The sequence below is a fragment of the Phalacrocorax carbo genome, chromosome 12 (genome assembly GCF_963921805.1).
Source record: "Phalacrocorax carbo chromosome 12, bPhaCar2.1, whole genome shotgun sequence".
NCBI classification, from domain to species: Eukaryota; Metazoa; Chordata; class Aves; order Suliformes; family Phalacrocoracidae; genus Phalacrocorax; species Phalacrocorax carbo.
In genome coordinates, this window is record NC_087524.1 from 9,178,968 (window position 1) to 9,196,248 (window position 17,281).

At 51.8% G+C, this 17,281-nt stretch overlaps 2 protein-coding genes across 2 annotated transcripts; both read right to left on the minus strand.

The window, feature by feature from the left end:
* Nucleotides 1–1,538: 1,538 nt before the first annotated feature.
* On the minus strand, nt 1,539–7,918 carry CALHM2 (calcium homeostasis modulator family member 2). Its single transcript, XM_064464083.1, has 3 exons — nt 7,247–7,918; nt 4,355–5,340; nt 1,539–4,271 (listed from the first exon to the last, which is right to left on the minus strand). The coding sequence occupies exons 2-3, from the start codon at nt 4,895–4,897 to the stop codon at nt 3,855–3,857; spliced, it is 960 nt and encodes a 319-aa protein (XP_064320153.1). The 5' UTR covers nt 4,898–5,340; nt 7,247–7,918; the 3' UTR covers nt 1,539–3,854.
* Nucleotides 7,919–10,513: 2,595 nt separating this feature from the next.
* Nucleotides 10,514–12,951, minus strand: CALHM1 (calcium homeostasis modulator 1). The gene is made up of 2 exons (XM_009501565.1): nt 12,403–12,951; nt 10,514–10,981 (listed from the first exon to the last, which is right to left on the minus strand). Exons 1-2 carry the CDS (start codon nt 12,949–12,951, stop codon nt 10,514–10,516), a joined length of 1,017 nt encoding a protein of 338 aa, XP_009499860.1.
* Nucleotides 12,952–17,281: the final 4,330 nt, after the last annotated feature.

Below are 17,281 nucleotides of genomic sequence, written 5' to 3' on the forward strand. Positions count from 1 at the left end.
GGAAGGATGATCTCCTGTGACCTGCTGGTAATGCTCTTCTTAATGCAGCCCAGGATGCTCTTGGCCTCTTCAGCTGAAAGGGCGTATGCCTTTAAAGCCCACAGCATCCAGTTATGATGGCTCCCATGATCACATCCATCCTTCAAAACAATTGCCAGTGATTGATGACAGAAAGAATTAGTAATTTTTCAGTAGTGGTTTTCTCATAAGAGAAATCAATGAAGTCACAGAAAAAAGTGTTTTTCTGTGCTGAGAAAAAGTCATCCCAATCTAATACTTGAAAAAAGCCAAGTATTTTGGGTACTTAAGTACATTGTATCACTGGTGTTGGTTCCTTGTGATCCGTATTCTTGTAACTCTCCAGTAAGATATGAATGTGATCATCCACAGGTTTTACAGATAAAGAACTGCAGGCAAGAGGAAAAGCAGGCTATGCAAACAGGTGTGATTATCCAGTGTAGACACTAGCGAGCGGGTGCCCAGCTTTGACATTGAGCTTGAAGAGTCTTATTCATTGTTGGTGCTCTGAACTCAAACCCAGAGCTTTGCAGGACCCAGCTCTTCTGCCTCTCTGAATGCCCAGTGTTGGCGAGGCTGAATCATTCAGTATTTAATCCATTGTCAAGTCCACTGGGATCCAGGCACAAGTAGTTTTACTTCTTGCCCCCAAGGAGGGCAGAGTACTGTACTCAGATTTTGCTTAATGTAATTCTAGAGGAGGCTGCTGGTTGCGACATCCAGTAGCACCTGCTGCTTTTTTTTCAAGAACACAGCTGCAATGATTGTGGCTTTTTTGAGGGATTAATTAGTTGCATAATAGAATAGGTAAATAAGCGTTGCAATAGAAACCAAGATCCCTTTGAGGTATTTTTTTATTCTTGACTACTGGGGCTATTATAGTCTCTACAGTAGTTAGCAGGGAAAAAAGAAAGACCTGTGTGTAATTCTCCATACTGGAGGAGCCTGGTTTGAACCCATCTTGCTTCTGGGAAGTGTGCCCAAACTGGCAAACTGTAGGCTGCTCTGTGATGAGGTTGTTTTCAGCCTTTGTAGGAAACGCAGAGAGTGTGTGAGCTCACAGCCTGCACGCTAGGAAGACGGGCAGCTCGGCTTCCCTCTTTGTGTTTCGGTGAGAAGCCTAGCCCACTTGCTTGCGCTAGTATAAAAGGCCACATGGGTTTATGTCCCTCACCTCAGCATTGTCATTGGAGAAGGATGAGCAACAGGGTCAGCAGGGATATTAGTGATGGTGCTGATGGGCTACAAGGGCCGGAAGCCCAGGACGGTCTCAGCTGGGGCCATGCTCAGGGCTGCAGAGGAGCAGAGGGAAAAATTCCCTACAATAGTAAACAAATATTTCTGAGTGCAGTGGCTTGCTTCACTCCTTGCTGTCAGCTGTCCTCTCAAACATCCCCCTCCAACAAGAGGGAGGAAAAATAGACAAGCTAGACAAGCCCCTAGCCCATCCCAGCACGTGGCAAGTGGCTGGGTTGATGGAGAAGGGAGCTAAACAGAGCAAAAGCTGGTTTGTGCTCATGGTTTATTCGTCGGATAAACAAATCTATTCTCAAGCATTACGTGTGCTTCAAAGGAGGGAAGGGGAGGAGAAGGAACTGGATTGGAGGTGGTTCAAAGGAACAACTAGGACTATCAAGGAGGCAGGCAAGGGAAGTAAAGGAAGTAAGGACAGGCATATACTCGTGCTGCTTTGTTTCAGCAAGTTCCTTGGCTTCTGCTGGACCTGCATGTGGGTGGCGATATGTGTGTCTGCATGTTCGAACCTGAAGGCCAACAAGAAGAAATGCAAATGAACTCTCTTTCATCTCAAGTTAATGCAATTTCATTTAACTTGCATCTGATCATTCCTGCAGATTACTTGATGGTGAGGCTGGGAGCCAAGCCTTTCCACAAATGCAAGGCAAATCTGTAGAGAAGCTGAACAGGGATCCTGGGATGCCTCGCTCATTAGGTGGTGTTCCTGCCTCTCTAAGCAAGAGAATACCCTCCAGCTCTTTCTTGCAAGGGAAGGTATTTGTAAAAAGGTTTCTAAATACATTTTCCTTCCTTTTCAGCAATTACGTATTCTGATGTACAAGATCTGTGCTACTCATTGCAAGAATAACTAAAAGTCAGTGTTACTAACTTGTAATATATGGTAATACTTTAAAACCTTCTCATCCTGGGGCCATCTCCATAGGCTAGGAACTGAAAGTTTTAACAGAGATAATATCTAGTCCTTGGGTTCAAAGAGAATGTTAGAATATGCTTTTGTGCCCCCCCAAAAAAAGAAGGCAATGAAAAATAACTCTCATTTAATAATTTATTTCAAATTTCCTTGTGGGTGAGCCCCTCTGAGTTCTGTGGGTTTGAGCCATTTTTTGAACAATTTAAGGCTTTCTGGTAAATAGCACAGTGTAAAAGGAAGTTGTACCTGTAAAGAAACAGTAGAAGTAGGAAAAACAAACTCCGTTGTCCTGCCAACTCTGGAAACAGTTTTGGGTACACAGCACTGACCCGCAGGAGAAAAGGGACTGCACAGTGGCAGAAGGGCAGCCTTGAAGCCATAGTGTCACGGTGAGGGCAGTGATTTTACACCTCTCTGGCTTTGCTTTCTCAGAGTGCAATTCTCTCCATAAAAGAGACCGTCTGTTGTGGGGACCATTTAAGGCAGTGGAAAGGGTTTAAGAAAGTTCAGTAGTAGAATGGCAGGGAGAGGGCTGCTCTCCCCATCCATTCCTACTGTCTCTTACCACTGCAGGGCTGCAGCCCCAGTGCAGCAGATGGGTACATGTGATCTGGCCTTTTGACTTCCCCTTTCCTTACAAGGAAGATGCTCCATTAATACAGCTAACTAACTATAATTATATAGTATACGCACTATATATGTATATATACACACATGTATATATACCTATATGTAAATCTAATTCTGGTTGAGGTTTTGCTGCAACTCGCAACCCAAACAAGCGGGACTCTCATCCAATGGTTGGATGAGCAATGTAATGAGCTGCAGACAGCAGTGTGGCTACTGCAAGTACTGCTTGCTCTGAGCTTCTGCCTCGCCCAAAAGCTATTTTGCTGATGGTGCCATCTTCCAGGTTTATAAACTCATGGTTGCAACCGTTTGGTCTTAGAGATTGCCAGGCAATTGACTGAGAACAAAGGGAGTTTGGTGTCCTACCCAAATAAATGCCAACTTGGTAATTACAGAGTGTTTTTCTGAATACCACAAATATTGGTGATTCCTTCTGCCTTGGTGTCTCGGTTATTCAGTGTGTTGCTGTATTACTGACTCATTGCTTCCCAGGTGCCATTGCATCTCCCTTGCCACAGGAATTTACCTGCTGCTTCTCTCTTTTTCCCTGCACTGTGAAGCCTGTATAAGTGCTCCAGGACCTGCCTGCGTAACAGGCATTGCACAACTGCAGAAGAAGATACCGATGTCGATAAAACAAGTAGGCGTGTGGGATGGCTGGGATTAACCCTGCCATGGGGCAGATGGTGGGGCTGCAGGAGTCATGGCTAGAAATGTCATGCCCACCTCTTGCTCCCTGAGGTCTCTGCTGGTGCATTAGGCAGCAGGGTGTACTGGCAGCTCGGAGGTAAGGTGTGCATCTGCTCTTTGCTCCTCTTGTCTCTCCAGGAGCAGAGATGAGACAGTTGTCTCCAAGGGAGGGGCTCCCCAGCTCAGTGTACTGCTTATCAGCCTCTACCTTCAGGCTGTTGATCCCTATTTACTCACTGAGAGAAGTAATCCTCCTGGGAGGAATATTCCTAGTGAATCCCTCAGCTGCACACCAATACTGGTTAGCCTGCCAGGCGGTCTGGGGAACCACTCTCAATGCCTATCTGTCTTAGGAAGCCAAAAAGAGCATTTCATGGCCTTCTGGGCTTGGCCCATTCCCTTCTACCCCTTTCGCCCATTTGTGGAGCCGGCTGTAGAGGGGGAAGCCCTTGTTCTCCCGGTAGATGTAGACACCCGTGATGGCATTCCACTGTGGGCTCGGCTGGACACCCTCCACCGGAAACTCCTGTACCAGCTCCTTCTCTTCCTTGTCCAGTGCCACAAAGCCAAAGAACTGCTTCACGTTCTTGGCTGCTAGGATCCTGGAGTGGACCTCGGCCGTGCGGCGGAAGAGCTTGTCCTCGTTGGAGCGGTACTGGGCCCAGTAAGCCTCCTGCCGGTAGCTCAGTGGCGAGCAGCAGTGCTTCAGGCACTTCGTGAGGAAAACCAGGACTGCGACAATGCCAATGAGCAGCCAGCCGAAGAGCTGAGAGAGAAGAGAGAGGCTGCATTAGGACAGGGGAAGATGGTCTTACCCACTCCCTGTGGCTTTCTCCCCAGCATGCCTACCTGGGACTCATATCTCAGCCTCCGCGTCACCTCGTCCCTGAACTTGGTGAGGTTCTCGGGCACATCTTTACAGGGGAACCTGGCCAGCACCTCAGCCCCATACTCAGCCGGGAACTTGTCCAGGGAGGATGGCCGGACAAACTCGCTGAGGGCGCAGATGTAAGCCTCCCCACGCAGCAGTGAGATGACTGACCAGGTGACAGGCGCCACAGCCGCCCGGCCCATGATGGAGCCAAAGAGGAGGAAGGTGGCAGCAGCAGAGAAGTTCTTGGTGCCACGTTTGTGGCACTCAGCCACCAAGTTCCAAGTGTGGTTGTTCCAGATGACACCGATGAGGAAGAGGGCCAGGGCTGGGACGCCGATGGCAGCCAGCCCGTAGATGTAGTTGCGGGCAGGGGAGCAGGGGCAGTTGAAGGCAACGACTGAGAAGAGCTCCTCGCTGCCCACCGTGCCCAGGGCCACCAAACCATTGAAGATCATCACATCTTTGCTTTTGAAGAACAAGGAGAGGAAGCGGAAGTTCTCTGCAATGAGAGCAGCCATTTGTCCCAGGGGTGAGAGAAAGTGTGTGCTGCAGTGGGGAGCTGTGCTGACCCACGTCCCAGCACTGAGGGACACACCGATGAGGGGTGAAAATGCTTTGGGCTGGCTGGAGTGCAAGGGACTGCTCCAGGAGCACACCACCTACACTGCTGTTCCTTCCTCCCACCTGGAGTCCCAACCTCTGGAGCTGGTTGCTGATACCAGGGATACTTTAAAAGGAGCCAAGGAAGGATTCAGCTTAAGCAATGCGTGAAACCTCTGTCATTTCAGTTTCCCACTAAGATCTCCAAAAGTGTCTCTGCAGCAAATATTACCGATGGGGCAGCTATTTCTGCCCCAGTCATTTGCACGTTTGTTGTCTTTCTGTCTCTTTGGGTTTAGTCACCTCCCACACAGGCGATTACTCTCAGCGTTGCTGCCAGACGCTCAACAATCTCCCAAGCCTGCAACAAAGGAGGACGCTGTGTTACTGAGGAAACTGGGCTGGAGCACTGGTGTTGGGATGTGTCCCCAGCCCTGCCACTGACTCACACCAGCCCAGACACAAGCGGCACGTGTATGCTGGTCCTACACTGCCTTGAAGGTACTGTGTGTGGCTTTTACCTCCCTCTTTAGACCTGATGAGTTAATATTTAGTGACAGGCAAAGGTACATCAGGGAGGCAGCAAGAGGTGCTGCATGATGGTCCAGCAGGTTTGGGGGCAGAGAGATGTGGCATGAGAGGACCAGGCAGTAGCAGCCTCCGCCAAGAGGGGTGAGGGGATGCTCAGGGGCTGTTGCTACTAGCAAAAGAAGTTACTTTCTGGGAAAGCAGAGCTTATCTTGATGATGCAGGATACAAACACAAAGTGCTGATAGAGCTGGGTCAGCAATTATGTAGGAGATTTTGCTAGGATTGTGTGTGGTAGGATGATCTCCTCTCCTACAGTTGGCTGATGTAACCGTACTCCCTGTCCTGGCCTGCAGTCTTCCCTTAGCCTCTAACTGCTGTCCTGAAATTCAGCCCCTTGACCTGCACACCTTGGTGCCCTTCACTTCACTGTACTTCACTGCCCTTTGCCTGTGTGGCTTCACCCAGTACAACAGTGGTCATACTGGGATGACCAACCCACCAACAGGGCTGGGCTGCATGGACTGCACATACTCAGGACCAAGCAGTGGAAAGCAGGTGCCCTGATTTTTCTGAGGGCCAGGGAAATAATTGGGGAGTGTATCCATGCCCTCTGCAGTGATGCCCATTCCCCCATGCCACTTGCAAGCTGCATTTAATTAATTTCTTAGCTGGCTTTCCATCTGTGCTGCATCCCCACAGGGTTTCATCTGAGAAAGCCCCAAGCACCCTGCTACCTCTGGGAGTCCTCACCCATGTGATGAAACCTGCTGGCCTCAGGGGAACTGCTGTCACCGAGATTTGCCAGAGACAGGAAGGACCCTGCCACGGAACTGACTCTGGCAGCTTGCACAGTGTCAGTGCTGGCAGTAATGGTGCACATCCGGGGCTCCTGGGGATCCCTGACCCACAGTGGGGCTGCCCCAAAACCTGCTCTGATGCCGGCATCTCCCAGCAGACATGCACAGAACACGGCTTCCCCAGACCAGGCCCAGCTGCAGAGAAAAGGCTACAGGGACATTCATGCAGAGGAGACAAAGGCACCTTAATCCTTATGGTCTCTTGTCCAAGGCTTGCTCATGCACTTGTGCTTTAAATCACTTCTCTGCTTCAGTTCATCTGCTGCCCCACCAAATCCTGTTTTACACCCTCCTCTATGGGGAAGTGGAGGGGAGAGGGGTTAGAAATTTGGCCTCGGTTCCCTGCTGTGTCTAACCCATGGCCCCCTTTAAAGTCACAGTGTGGTAAGCAGCCCTTAACGTCTTCCTGCATCTTCGCAGTTTTCCATATGCAAAACTCCCTCAGCAAATGAGAGAGCCCAGCCAAAACTGCAGCCACATGACAGGGACCAGGCCCCCAGCTCCAGCTGCCACACTCTGTGCTACACTGTATTTGCAGCCAGATGCTAAACCTGCAAACTTGTCCTAGTGCGTGGGGTTCAACACCCTGTTGTTAGAGTTACCAGCAAATAGCCCTGATAAACAAGGCCCTGTGACCTTCCTGACAGTGCCTGGCAATCAGCAAAGCAAAAACAAGAGGAGCTGGCAAAAGGCAGTGTGTCATTTTGGGGGAAGGTTACCCTTCCTCTGCTTGTGGGTTATGGTGCCTGTCTGGGAGAAAGGGGGGTAGGTGGGAGGGGAGGGGAAAAAGTGTTTTGCAGCAGATAATTTTTTAGCAGCCTCTGTTAAAAGTTTTTCCCCAAAATATGCATGAAAGCAAGAAAAAATGAAGTCACTTACTTGAAAAGTTGTTGAAGTCGGGTCTGGAGCCTTCTCAGCTCCTTGTGTGGTTTTTGCTTTGGCTGCAGGGGGTTCCTGGCAGTGCAGGGGCTGTGCAGAAGTGGGGATGTGGCTGAGGCTGGGCTGATGGACGAAGCGAAAGCTGATGAAAACCGTGTTAAGAGTTTGGCAGCTTCCTTTTTAAGTCAGCAACTGACGTCGGCTTATGGGAGGAGGGCAGACGTTGTTCTCAGGGCCTATGCTTGGGTGGGGCAAAGAATAGGCATTTGGCTTCTGCAAAAAGCACATCACCCTTTTTCAGACCTGCGATGCAGCTGTGCAAAGGCTGGCTGGGACAGCCTGGGGTTTGTCTGGAGGACAGGAGCGATAGAGCGTCTTGCTGGGGTGCACAGGGCAAATGGTGGAGTCCCTAGCCTGGGGGTTGGATGCAGTCCACATGGTCCCCAGGGGATCCAGTTGCGCATGGGAGAAGCTCTTGGTCCCACGTGAAGGGGCAGAAACTGCTGCTTTTGTGCATGGGAGCCGGCTGAGCCAGCTGGGAAGACACCAGCCTGGCTGGGTTTTCGGGCAAAGCAGGAATCTGCTGTCCCGAGCTTTGTGGGGTGGCCAGGTTTTGTTTCCTGCTGCCCGGGACCAAGCAGAGGCTGGTGTTGGGGGCTGAGCAAGGCTGGGGGAGCCATGCATGTGGGGCTGGGCGCAGCCCACGATTTGGCAAGCGCGGTGCATTCCTGCCCTGCTCAGCTTTTCCGCTTGCAGCTTCCTCTGTGGAGTGATGCCTGCGAGGCAGCTGAGCATGCCTCACTTTCTCCTTGCGTTGCTCCCTCCTCTTTGCCATCTGTCCCTCAGCTCTAGCTTCCACCCAGCCTGTTGCAAAGGCTGGAGGCCCCCATCCTTCCACAGCCTCCTCGTCACTGTGTCCCTGGGGTTAAACTCAGCCCTCCCCAGAGTGTCTTCAGCACAGGCAAATCTTCAGCAACACCCACATTCCCCTCTGCCTGGAGCAAAGCTAAGCTCAGCCCAGTGTTAGCAGTTTAACCGGGATTTTTGGACCGAGTCCTCCTTTTTACCCCGATATCTGGGGTCCCCGGGCGGGTTTGTGCAGCTCCCGGGTGTTTGGGTACAGTGCACCCCTTGGCATTCCCACACCTCGGCGCCTGCCTCCGGCTGGCTCCCCTCCCACCTGGCGCCTGCCGGCTTGGTTGGGGACCTGGGACTCGCTCTGAGCTTAGGCTGCTGCTGCTAATGAGGCTCAGTGCTGGGACCGCAGCCTGGCTGAAATCGCATGGGCCACATGGGCTTCCCTAGAGAGGGGCTTCCTCCCAAAGGCAATGAAAGATGACCCTAAAATCCAGGAAAGAGAGGACACCCTGCCTGCTCTGCAGGGACTCTGTGACTGCTGAAACTGCTGCATGGGGGCAGAGTTCTGATCCTAAACACCTAAATTAAAAGTGCAAAAGCTTCCTTTTGCAAATGCACGCTCATTTTTCAGTATCTTAATGGCTCTGTTGTGGAGCCCGCCAGCCCTGCATGCGGCTCGCTGTTGTGGGGGCTCTGAGCGCGCCTTTCGCAGCCATTAACAGCGCTGAACTGCAACTAATAGGAGCGGAAATCGCCTTTATCTTATAGTCTCTTGAGCTTTGTAGATCAGGTTTTGTGCCTACTAATTTCTGGGCAGGTGCCTTAATTAAAGTTCAGGGTGTGATGATTAATAATAAATCTGTCATACTTCTCTCTCCCGGGAGTCAGCCAGATTCAGCCTGCCCTTGACTATGGACTTGCTCAGGCTCTCTCACAGCAGCTCAGAGAACTTCCTCATCGTTTTGGTCCTTTGTTCTCTCCCCACAGCCTCTGTGGAGTTACACACCAATAATTAAGGTTTATGCAAAAGACAGCCACCTCAGTTACCAGCCAGCCGTAAAAAGTTGATTTGAACAAGAACGCAGCAGCAGAAATTTCAAGGGGATGAGCGTTTTGAAAGGGATGTGGCAAGGGTAAAACTTGTCTCTCAAAAGGGGTTTTCCTTCTGCATATTGTAATAAAATCAGGGCCACCCGGGAGCGCTCTTCCGGGCTGCGATTTCCATAGTCACCTCGAAGGCCTGCATCCTGTCGTCCTCAGTTTCTATGGAAATGGGCTGCCACCTGGTATTGCGTAAGGTCGGTGCTGCCGCCCCGGCTTCTCCTCCAAGGGCCGGGGCTGCTCGTTGCTGCTGCACAGTGACAAAACACCCTGACTCACGCGGCCTCAGGACCCTGGGCTTGGCCTGGGGGCCCCCCCAGTCCTTTTCATTGCTTTCAAATAAAGAAATGTCAACTGCTTTTGTAAATGGCTTTTATAAATCCTTGTGCCTAAGCACGGAGCTTGAACAGTAAGCCTGAATTATTTATTTGGCTCCTTAAAAAAAACCCACAAGGCAGGTTTTAACATCAGTCTTTGTGTCAGGGAGGAATACAGGTAAAATTACAAGAACAAACTGTCTTGCAGCAAATTTGTGGCAGGGGGTTAGCCTGGCCCTGACCCTCCATTCTGCTGAGTGATAGCCACTCTCCTTGTCTAGCCACCCGCTTCAAGGAGCGTCTCAGTGGCTCCTTGTTGAATAGTACCTGCGACACCAACCACACTGTTCCCATCGTATGTAATGTAATATAGGATGTCCCTTCACTAGCTTGTTGCTTGGGTCAAATTTATTTAAAGCTTTTCTTGGCCTGGAAGCTGTGTGTGTCTGTGGAGATGCAGTGTGTGGAGGGGTAGTGGGGAGACTTTTGGGGTTTCACAGCTTGGTGTGAGAGAGGGGCACCCCAGCTTGTTTCCCCACCAGGGGATTTTTTAATACTGCCTAAACCCACGCGCTGCCCACTGCTGAGCACATGGTAAAAGAAAGGAAGTTTTGCACATCTGGTAGTGTCTGCCTTGGCAACCGCCACAACACAAACCTGGTGCTTGGTGGTGGGATGCACAGCGTGTCTGGCTGACGCATCATGCCCTTCAGCATCCCTGGGGCTTGTCCATCATGGCCTTGGATAGCTGACCTGCTCAGCTCAAAACTCCTTGCCTGAATTACCAATGCTGTAGGATTGGATGTGGCAGCAGACGGGATCACACTGGCACCGCTGAGCCCTCTGGGTGCCTGTCCCCCTGCAGCCCCCATGGCTCTGCCTTGCCTGGCCATGGCCTTGCCCCTGCCCGGCTCAGATGCCCACCTGTCTGCCCTCCCTGCAGCCCCTCTCCCAAAAGTGCAGCTCTGCCTCCACGAAGCCCTGTGCCCCCTCACACCCGGCTGTAGTAGGCGACTGTCTCCCTTCGGGGCACAGGGGGGAGCGTGGGGGACTGCCCTTCCACCGCCCAGCCGTTGCCACTGCGGAGGGCAGGTTGGTGGAGGTGCAGCGGGGGCTTGCACCTGTGCCAGCTCTTCAGGGCCATGTTCATGGTGCCCTGGTCAGTGATGCCTAAGAGCTTCTCAGTGGCTTCCCCTGCATCAGCAGGGGCTTTCCTGGGTGGGTGGCAGCGAACAGCTGCCAGGTCTGTGCTCATGCCCTCGAAGAACTGCTGGATGCAGACCTTGGCAAAGCTCCTGGCATGCTCCGCACACGTCTCATCGAACAGCTTGCGCTCAATGTCAATGTAGTGGGACCAGTACCTGCTCTTCAGGAAGGCAGCTTGGGTGAAGCAGGGCCGGAGGGATCTGACCAAGAATGCCAGTGTGGTCATCAGCAGCACAAAGCACCAGCCCAGAGCCTGCAGGGACGAGGCGGGGGAAGCGGACTCGTTACAGGAAGGCAGAGCATGCACCCAGCACTTCCCACCATCCATCAGGAGCCCCCTGACTAACGACGAGTCTGGCTCTACTTCGGGCTGTTTGACATTTGGCTGCATTTACATTGCAAATGCCTATGTACCATGTCGGTGCATTTGTGCTGAAATTTTATATGATGTACCCATGTAGGCAGCACCTCTCTGCTTCTTGCAGTGTATGGCATCAGCAGGCAGTGACCACAAATATCATCAGACCGAATCCCGCAGCCAGCCCTCGGTCCTCCCTCCAATAGGCTGTGCCTCACTTGTGTCTGGGATAGCATCCTCTGGCTTGCAGCTAACACTGGTCTAGATACTCCCTGGGTTTATGCAGCTGTCTAACCCTTTTCCTGAGTTGCTGGGCTTAGTGTCATCTATCGTGAGTAAGCAGCAGCGACAGGCTCCCCTGTTAATGGGATCTGACAGGAAGGGTGAGATGAGGGCAGAGCCAGGACCGGTCTGTCTTATTCACCATTGGTCTCAGCTCAGGCTGCTGCCAGGCTGTGCAGGCAGAGCTCACAAGGGTGAACTCCACTCTAAATGCATCCCTCTGAAAGTTCACTTGGGAGGGGGGTACCTGCATGACACCTCTTGTTTTGCAGCTCCCAGTGCTTCCTGGCAGCTGGGAATCAGGGTCTACCCAGGAAAATGTGCTTTGTGTCTTTGGAGAAGTCTCTGTGTCCCCATTTCTCTTCTTAAATTGGGGATAATAACTCCTGTCTGTTCTAAGGAGGTCAGGGAGAGGAGCTGCTTTTGAACAGCAGTACATAAGTGACCAGAGTGGGTCAGACCATCCTGTCTCCAGGGTGGCCAGAAGCAGAGGTCGTGAGAGGAGTTAAGTGTAGGACAAGCGGTTAGTGGCACTTCTTTGTGGTCCCCTGGCATGGTTGATAAACACATACTGGCTGTTTCCATGCAAGCGGCAGAGGCAAGTGGCATAGATTGTTATTGGCCCATTGCTTGCGCACGTTATAATAAGCATCAAGAGCAACTATGGGCAACTGGTGGGTTACGGGAGGGGATGACACCTCATCAGCCAGGCAGTAACATCCCCATCAGCCCCTTCTGAACTTGCGCTAAATGGATCTCTTCATACAGCTTGGCCATGTATTGCTGCCCTGTAGCACCTGGCTGCCCAGGCAGGAGGGGGGATCAAACTATCAGCATGACCTACAGCTTCAGTCTCTGCACCATGCTGGAGATGTAACTCTGGAGCTGAGTCTGAACACCTTGTACCCCTGTGAAGTCACAGTCCCTCCTCCTGCAGCTTGATTTCAACAAGGTGATTCCCATGAGGGAAGAGCTAAGGCTGGCTGTGCCTAATCCTAAACCACCAGTGAGGGCACAGCCATGATGCCTCTTACCTGTGAGATGCAGCGCAGGTACCTGATGGCCACTTCATTGGCGATGAGCTCCTGTCCATCATAGATCTCCTTGCAGGGGATGCGGGCAAGGACCCGCTTCATCTCCCCTTGGGAGAGGCTGGGGTGGCTGGCGTTGCCCAGGGTCTCCACAGGTACTGAGGTGCAGAAGGCACAGGTGATGCACTTGCCATCCAGCAGCGTCACTGAGACCCAGACTACCGGGGCAATCATGGCCCGCTGCGCCATGGAGCAGAACATGTAGCGCAGGACGGCCCGGTCCTTCCCTCGCTGGCCCTGGGGTCGCCTCCACTCCTCTGCCAGCATGGAGACATTGTTGTTCAGCACGAAGCCCAGCAGGAACAAGATGAAGGGGGGCACCAGGAGGATGCCCAGCCCGTAGGCCAGGTTATAGTGTGGCAGGCAGGGGCAGTTGAAATCAAAGGCTGAGTACATCTGGGCACTGGCGAGGGCCATGATCCCACAGATGCCATTCATGAAGGACTCCTGGTTGGACTGGAGGAATTGGAAGATCATCCGAAACTTGTCCATCTTCCCTTGATGTGATTCCTCCCCCACCAAGGCCCGAGCTGTGGCCTTGGTTTACTTCATTCTTTCAGCCCTCCTCTTCAAAGATAGGCATCAGCAGGTCTCTGTGCACCCCACTGATTCATTTATGCACTCTTAGAGAGCCCCAATATTTAAAGCAGAAAAATAAAACACTTTGTTTTCCTGCTGATTGTGCTGCTTGCAGAAGTTCAGAGTTTGCTTCCTCCTGCTCTTCTTTGGGTCTGCGGGACCTGGTTTGTTTCTGGTTTTCTAAGTCTGGATTCATTCTTCTCCACATCCCCATTTCTGCAGTCTCCTGGTCACCGGTCCCTTTGGCTGGAGGGTGCAGGTGTTACCATGGCTGTGCCCTCCCCAGAGCAATCTGCCCTGGGCAGAAAGGGGTTTGGCTGGTCAGCCTCTGTGAACCTGTTTGCAAATGTAGGAGGCGGGTGCTCCTCCCAGGACCGAAGGGGACGCCCCACCTCTGCAGTGCTGTCACACAGGGAAAAGCAGGGCACCAGAGCTTGCCCCCTCCCTCCACGTCTGCATTGCCCCAGCAGGACCTAATGCAAGTGCCTCACAGGTCTGCCAGCCCCCGGTCTGTACCTGCTTCTGCTTCACTGGGAAATGCATTTTCTCTCTTTTATTTTGCAGAGGGAAGGGAAAAGAAAAGGAAAGGCAGAGGAAAGAACAACAAAGCTTTCTGTGCTCTGTGACGTTGCATCTGTACTGCCGAAGTCTGTTATTCGCTCCCCTCCATCCTACAAATGTCTGCATTTCAGCCAGACTTAGAAGACGACGCTTGTAGCTCCTCTGTTTTCACAGCCCTGTGCCCTCGGGGCTTGCTAAAATATCCTTCAGATCCTGGCTTGGGTAGTCTGGTGACACCCAGAGGCACATAGTACTTTTCCTGGCTTTAGGGCTGGAGAAAAACAGGGAGACAAAGGAGTGAGGGCTGCAGGGTCGGGGTACAGAGAACACACCCTGCGTTGCAGTAGGTCCTGCTGAAAGCATCTGAGCCCTAGATGCCTCTGCTTTCTCAGATGCTCCCTGCCCAGCAGAGGTCTGACATCCAAGTTTTCCCCTGAAATTTCTTCTTTTCACCCACTTTCAATGTGCATTTCTGAAAGGCTTGAGTGCACTTTGTTCTGAATGGCAGCGATGGAGGCTGAACAATTTTCTTGCAGCTGCTTCTTGTGGGTATAATCCCAGCCCCTTGATAAATTTGGGATGTGCAGGAATTCGGAATGCAAGGAGGGTAGGTAAATCCTGCCAGTGACGTCCCTGGCCCAAGGGCAGCCACAGTCCCCTGAGGGCCTGTGTTTCCCAGCAGCCCTGGGGGCTGAGGGTGCAGTGGAGCTGCTACTCCCCTGAAGATCACTCTAATCCTGCTGGGAAGGGCAGAGCAAGGACTACCTGATCCAGCAAAGTGCATCCATTTAGCCATATGCCTTGACCTGTGGCTAAGGTGTCTAAGGGCACGTTTCCCATGCAACCAGTGCACGGTGCAGGGAGGACTGAGCTAGCTGAGTGCTGGGCTTACTGGTCTGTACAGCACGGGATTGCTGACAGTTTAGCCATGCTACGTTACATGGGTTTATTAATTCAATAGCAACACCAGGTGACCTGGACCCAAGTGGACCTGAATACCTGCATTGCCCTCCCTGCTCTTTGCACACCAGGAGCAGCCTGGGCAAAGCCAGCTCACGTCTGTTGTGTACATGTCCCATGTATTGGTACTGGGGTGCAAATCTTCCCCATCTCTCTTCCCTTTCACAAGGGCATGGCTCAGTTCAGCTTGTGCCTGTCAGCTCTGCAGATGCAGGGGGCTTTCTGGTGCAGAGATCCTGTGCACATTTGCCAGCACAAAGCCGACCAGACAGACTCCTCCCCAGCTTGGCAGAACTGAGACAAACACAAATGAGATGTGATAGCTACGGCTGGGCCAGTCTTAGTTCCTACAGCACAAACCTAAAAGAAGTGGATTGTGGTGTTGGTGCTCTCCTGCTTCTTCTATTCCCAGTTCACAAAGCAGCTTTGATGCACTAGGTTGCTCGCTCAAGCTGGCCAAAAGATGGGGGAATATTGGGACTACAAGTGGCTGTAAAACAGATGGTTGCAGTATTGCCTACCTGCAAGGCATAAATTCCTCCGGTCCAGGCACCACCTGTGCTGTTAACATGAGTATCAAGATACACCTGACTGTCTGGGCACCAGCACGGGAGCACTGGGGGCTGGGAGACATGTCACCAAGGTAAGCTGCACATAGGTGGGTGGCATGTGGGACATACTTTTCCCCAAGGTTTTGCAGTGCAAGGAGGTAGGAAGGCCAAACCAGGTGTTTTGACCATTAGTCAGTGCTGCAGTTTCTGACGTCTCCCCTACAGCAGCCCTGGGGCTCAGTTGATAATGCCAAGTTCACCCTGAGATGCCATCACAGAGGCAGAGCAGAAAGCACATGGGTAATACCTGGGCAGTCTTAGCTCTGCCTGCTGCGGAGAGGTTAATTGCATGATCTCATCAAATGGAAAGAGGCTTGGCTGCATGAATATAGATGAAGCTTATTGTATTGCTAGCTGAGAGCTCAGGCTGGCTTCCCTGTTCACCTGGCAAGTGGCTTTTTGAAGGGCAGTTCACATGAAAGCCTGCATGAATCAACCTCATAAAAAGCAGAGAGCTTTTTGATCTCCAGGAAAACTCTGCCTTTCATTAAACATGAATGAGGGGTCTGAGCCTGCTTGGTGCGCAGCACTGGCAGTTCTCATTGAAGCCAACAATAAGTCAATGGGATTCAAAACAGATCCAATAGAAGCCAATGCCTGGGTCTTTCTTTCCATGTTGCCTTGTTAGGGATCACCTTGATTTCACAAGCTTGCCAATAGAAAATCCACTCCAACTGATTTGCAAGAGAGGGCAGAACTTTGTTTCCTTCCACAATCCTAACCCGCTTGTGCTTTGGAAACCACGTCCTGGCAGAGATGGTAAATGCCCAAGTCCCTCCCAGTGTGGGGCCTTGCATCTGGGCACCAAGACAGCCACCAAGCCAGGGAGTCAGGGAGGACTTTGCATGTCCCAGTCAATGTAGGATATGGAGAGGAGGGATGTGAAAATAGTCACAATTCCCATCAGGAGAGTTTGGGAAGAGATTGGGAAAGTTGTCTTTGCAGTCAGCCCTGCTGTTTCATGGGCTCTTGGCAGGTGAGGAACCCTGAGCACATCAGATGTGTCTGTAGGTCAGGCATCAGACCAGCCCTGAGAGACAGAGAGCTGCTAAAGTTTGTGAATGACCCTCTGTGCTCCCACTTCCACAGGAGGATACACAGTCCTTGAAGAGCTGGTAGGAAGGGACCTCTGGAGGTTGTCTTGTCCACCACCCCATTCAAAGCATGCTCAGGGACTCATCTAATAGGGCTGTGAACATCTCCATGGGTGGAGGTGCCACAATCTCTCTGGGCAGTCTGTTCTGTCACTCTCAAAGTAAGTAAGTGTCATCTTCCGTTTAAATGGTATTTCCTGCATTTTGGGTTTGTGCCTGCTGCTGCTTGTCCCGTCACGGGGTGTGTCCTGGTTTCAGCTGGGATAGAGTTAATTTTCTTCGTAGTAGCTAGTATGGGGCTATGTTTTGGATTTGTGCTGAAAACAGTGGTGATAATACGGGCATGTTCTAGTTGTTGCTAAGTAGCGCTTACACTGGTCAAGGACTCTTTCAGCTCCCCATGCTCTGCCGGGTGCACAAGAAACTAGGGGGGGACACAGCGGGACAGCTGACCCCAACCGACCAAGGGGATATTCCATACCATATGACGTCATGCTCAGTATATAAAGCTGGGGGAAGAAGAAAGAAGGGTGTGTGATTTGGAGTGATGGCGTTTGTTTTCCCAATAAACCGTTACGCGTGATGGAGCCCTGCTTTCCTGGGGATGGCTGAACACCTGCCTGCCCATGGGAAGTAGTGAATGAATTCCTTGTTTGCTTTGCTTGTGTGCGTGGCTTTTGCTTTACCTGTTAAACTGTATTTATCTCAACCCATGAGTTTCCTCGCTTTTACTCTTCCAGTTCTCTCCCCTGTCCCACCAGGGGGGAGTGAGCTAGAGGCTGCGTGGTGCTTGGTTGCTGACTGAGGCTAAACTATGACAGAGTGCCAGATACCATCTTCCACAATGGAGAAGAATTCTCTGGCTTCAAAGGGAAACACAGCATGGGACTCAAGGAGGCTGGGAGGGATGAACCCCCATGGCCCTGTCCAACTGGAGCTACCCCATGACCACACTGACCCTCCCAGCTGGGTGTAAGCCTTTGTAGAACTGCAAAAGTCTATGGTAGTGCCCTTAAA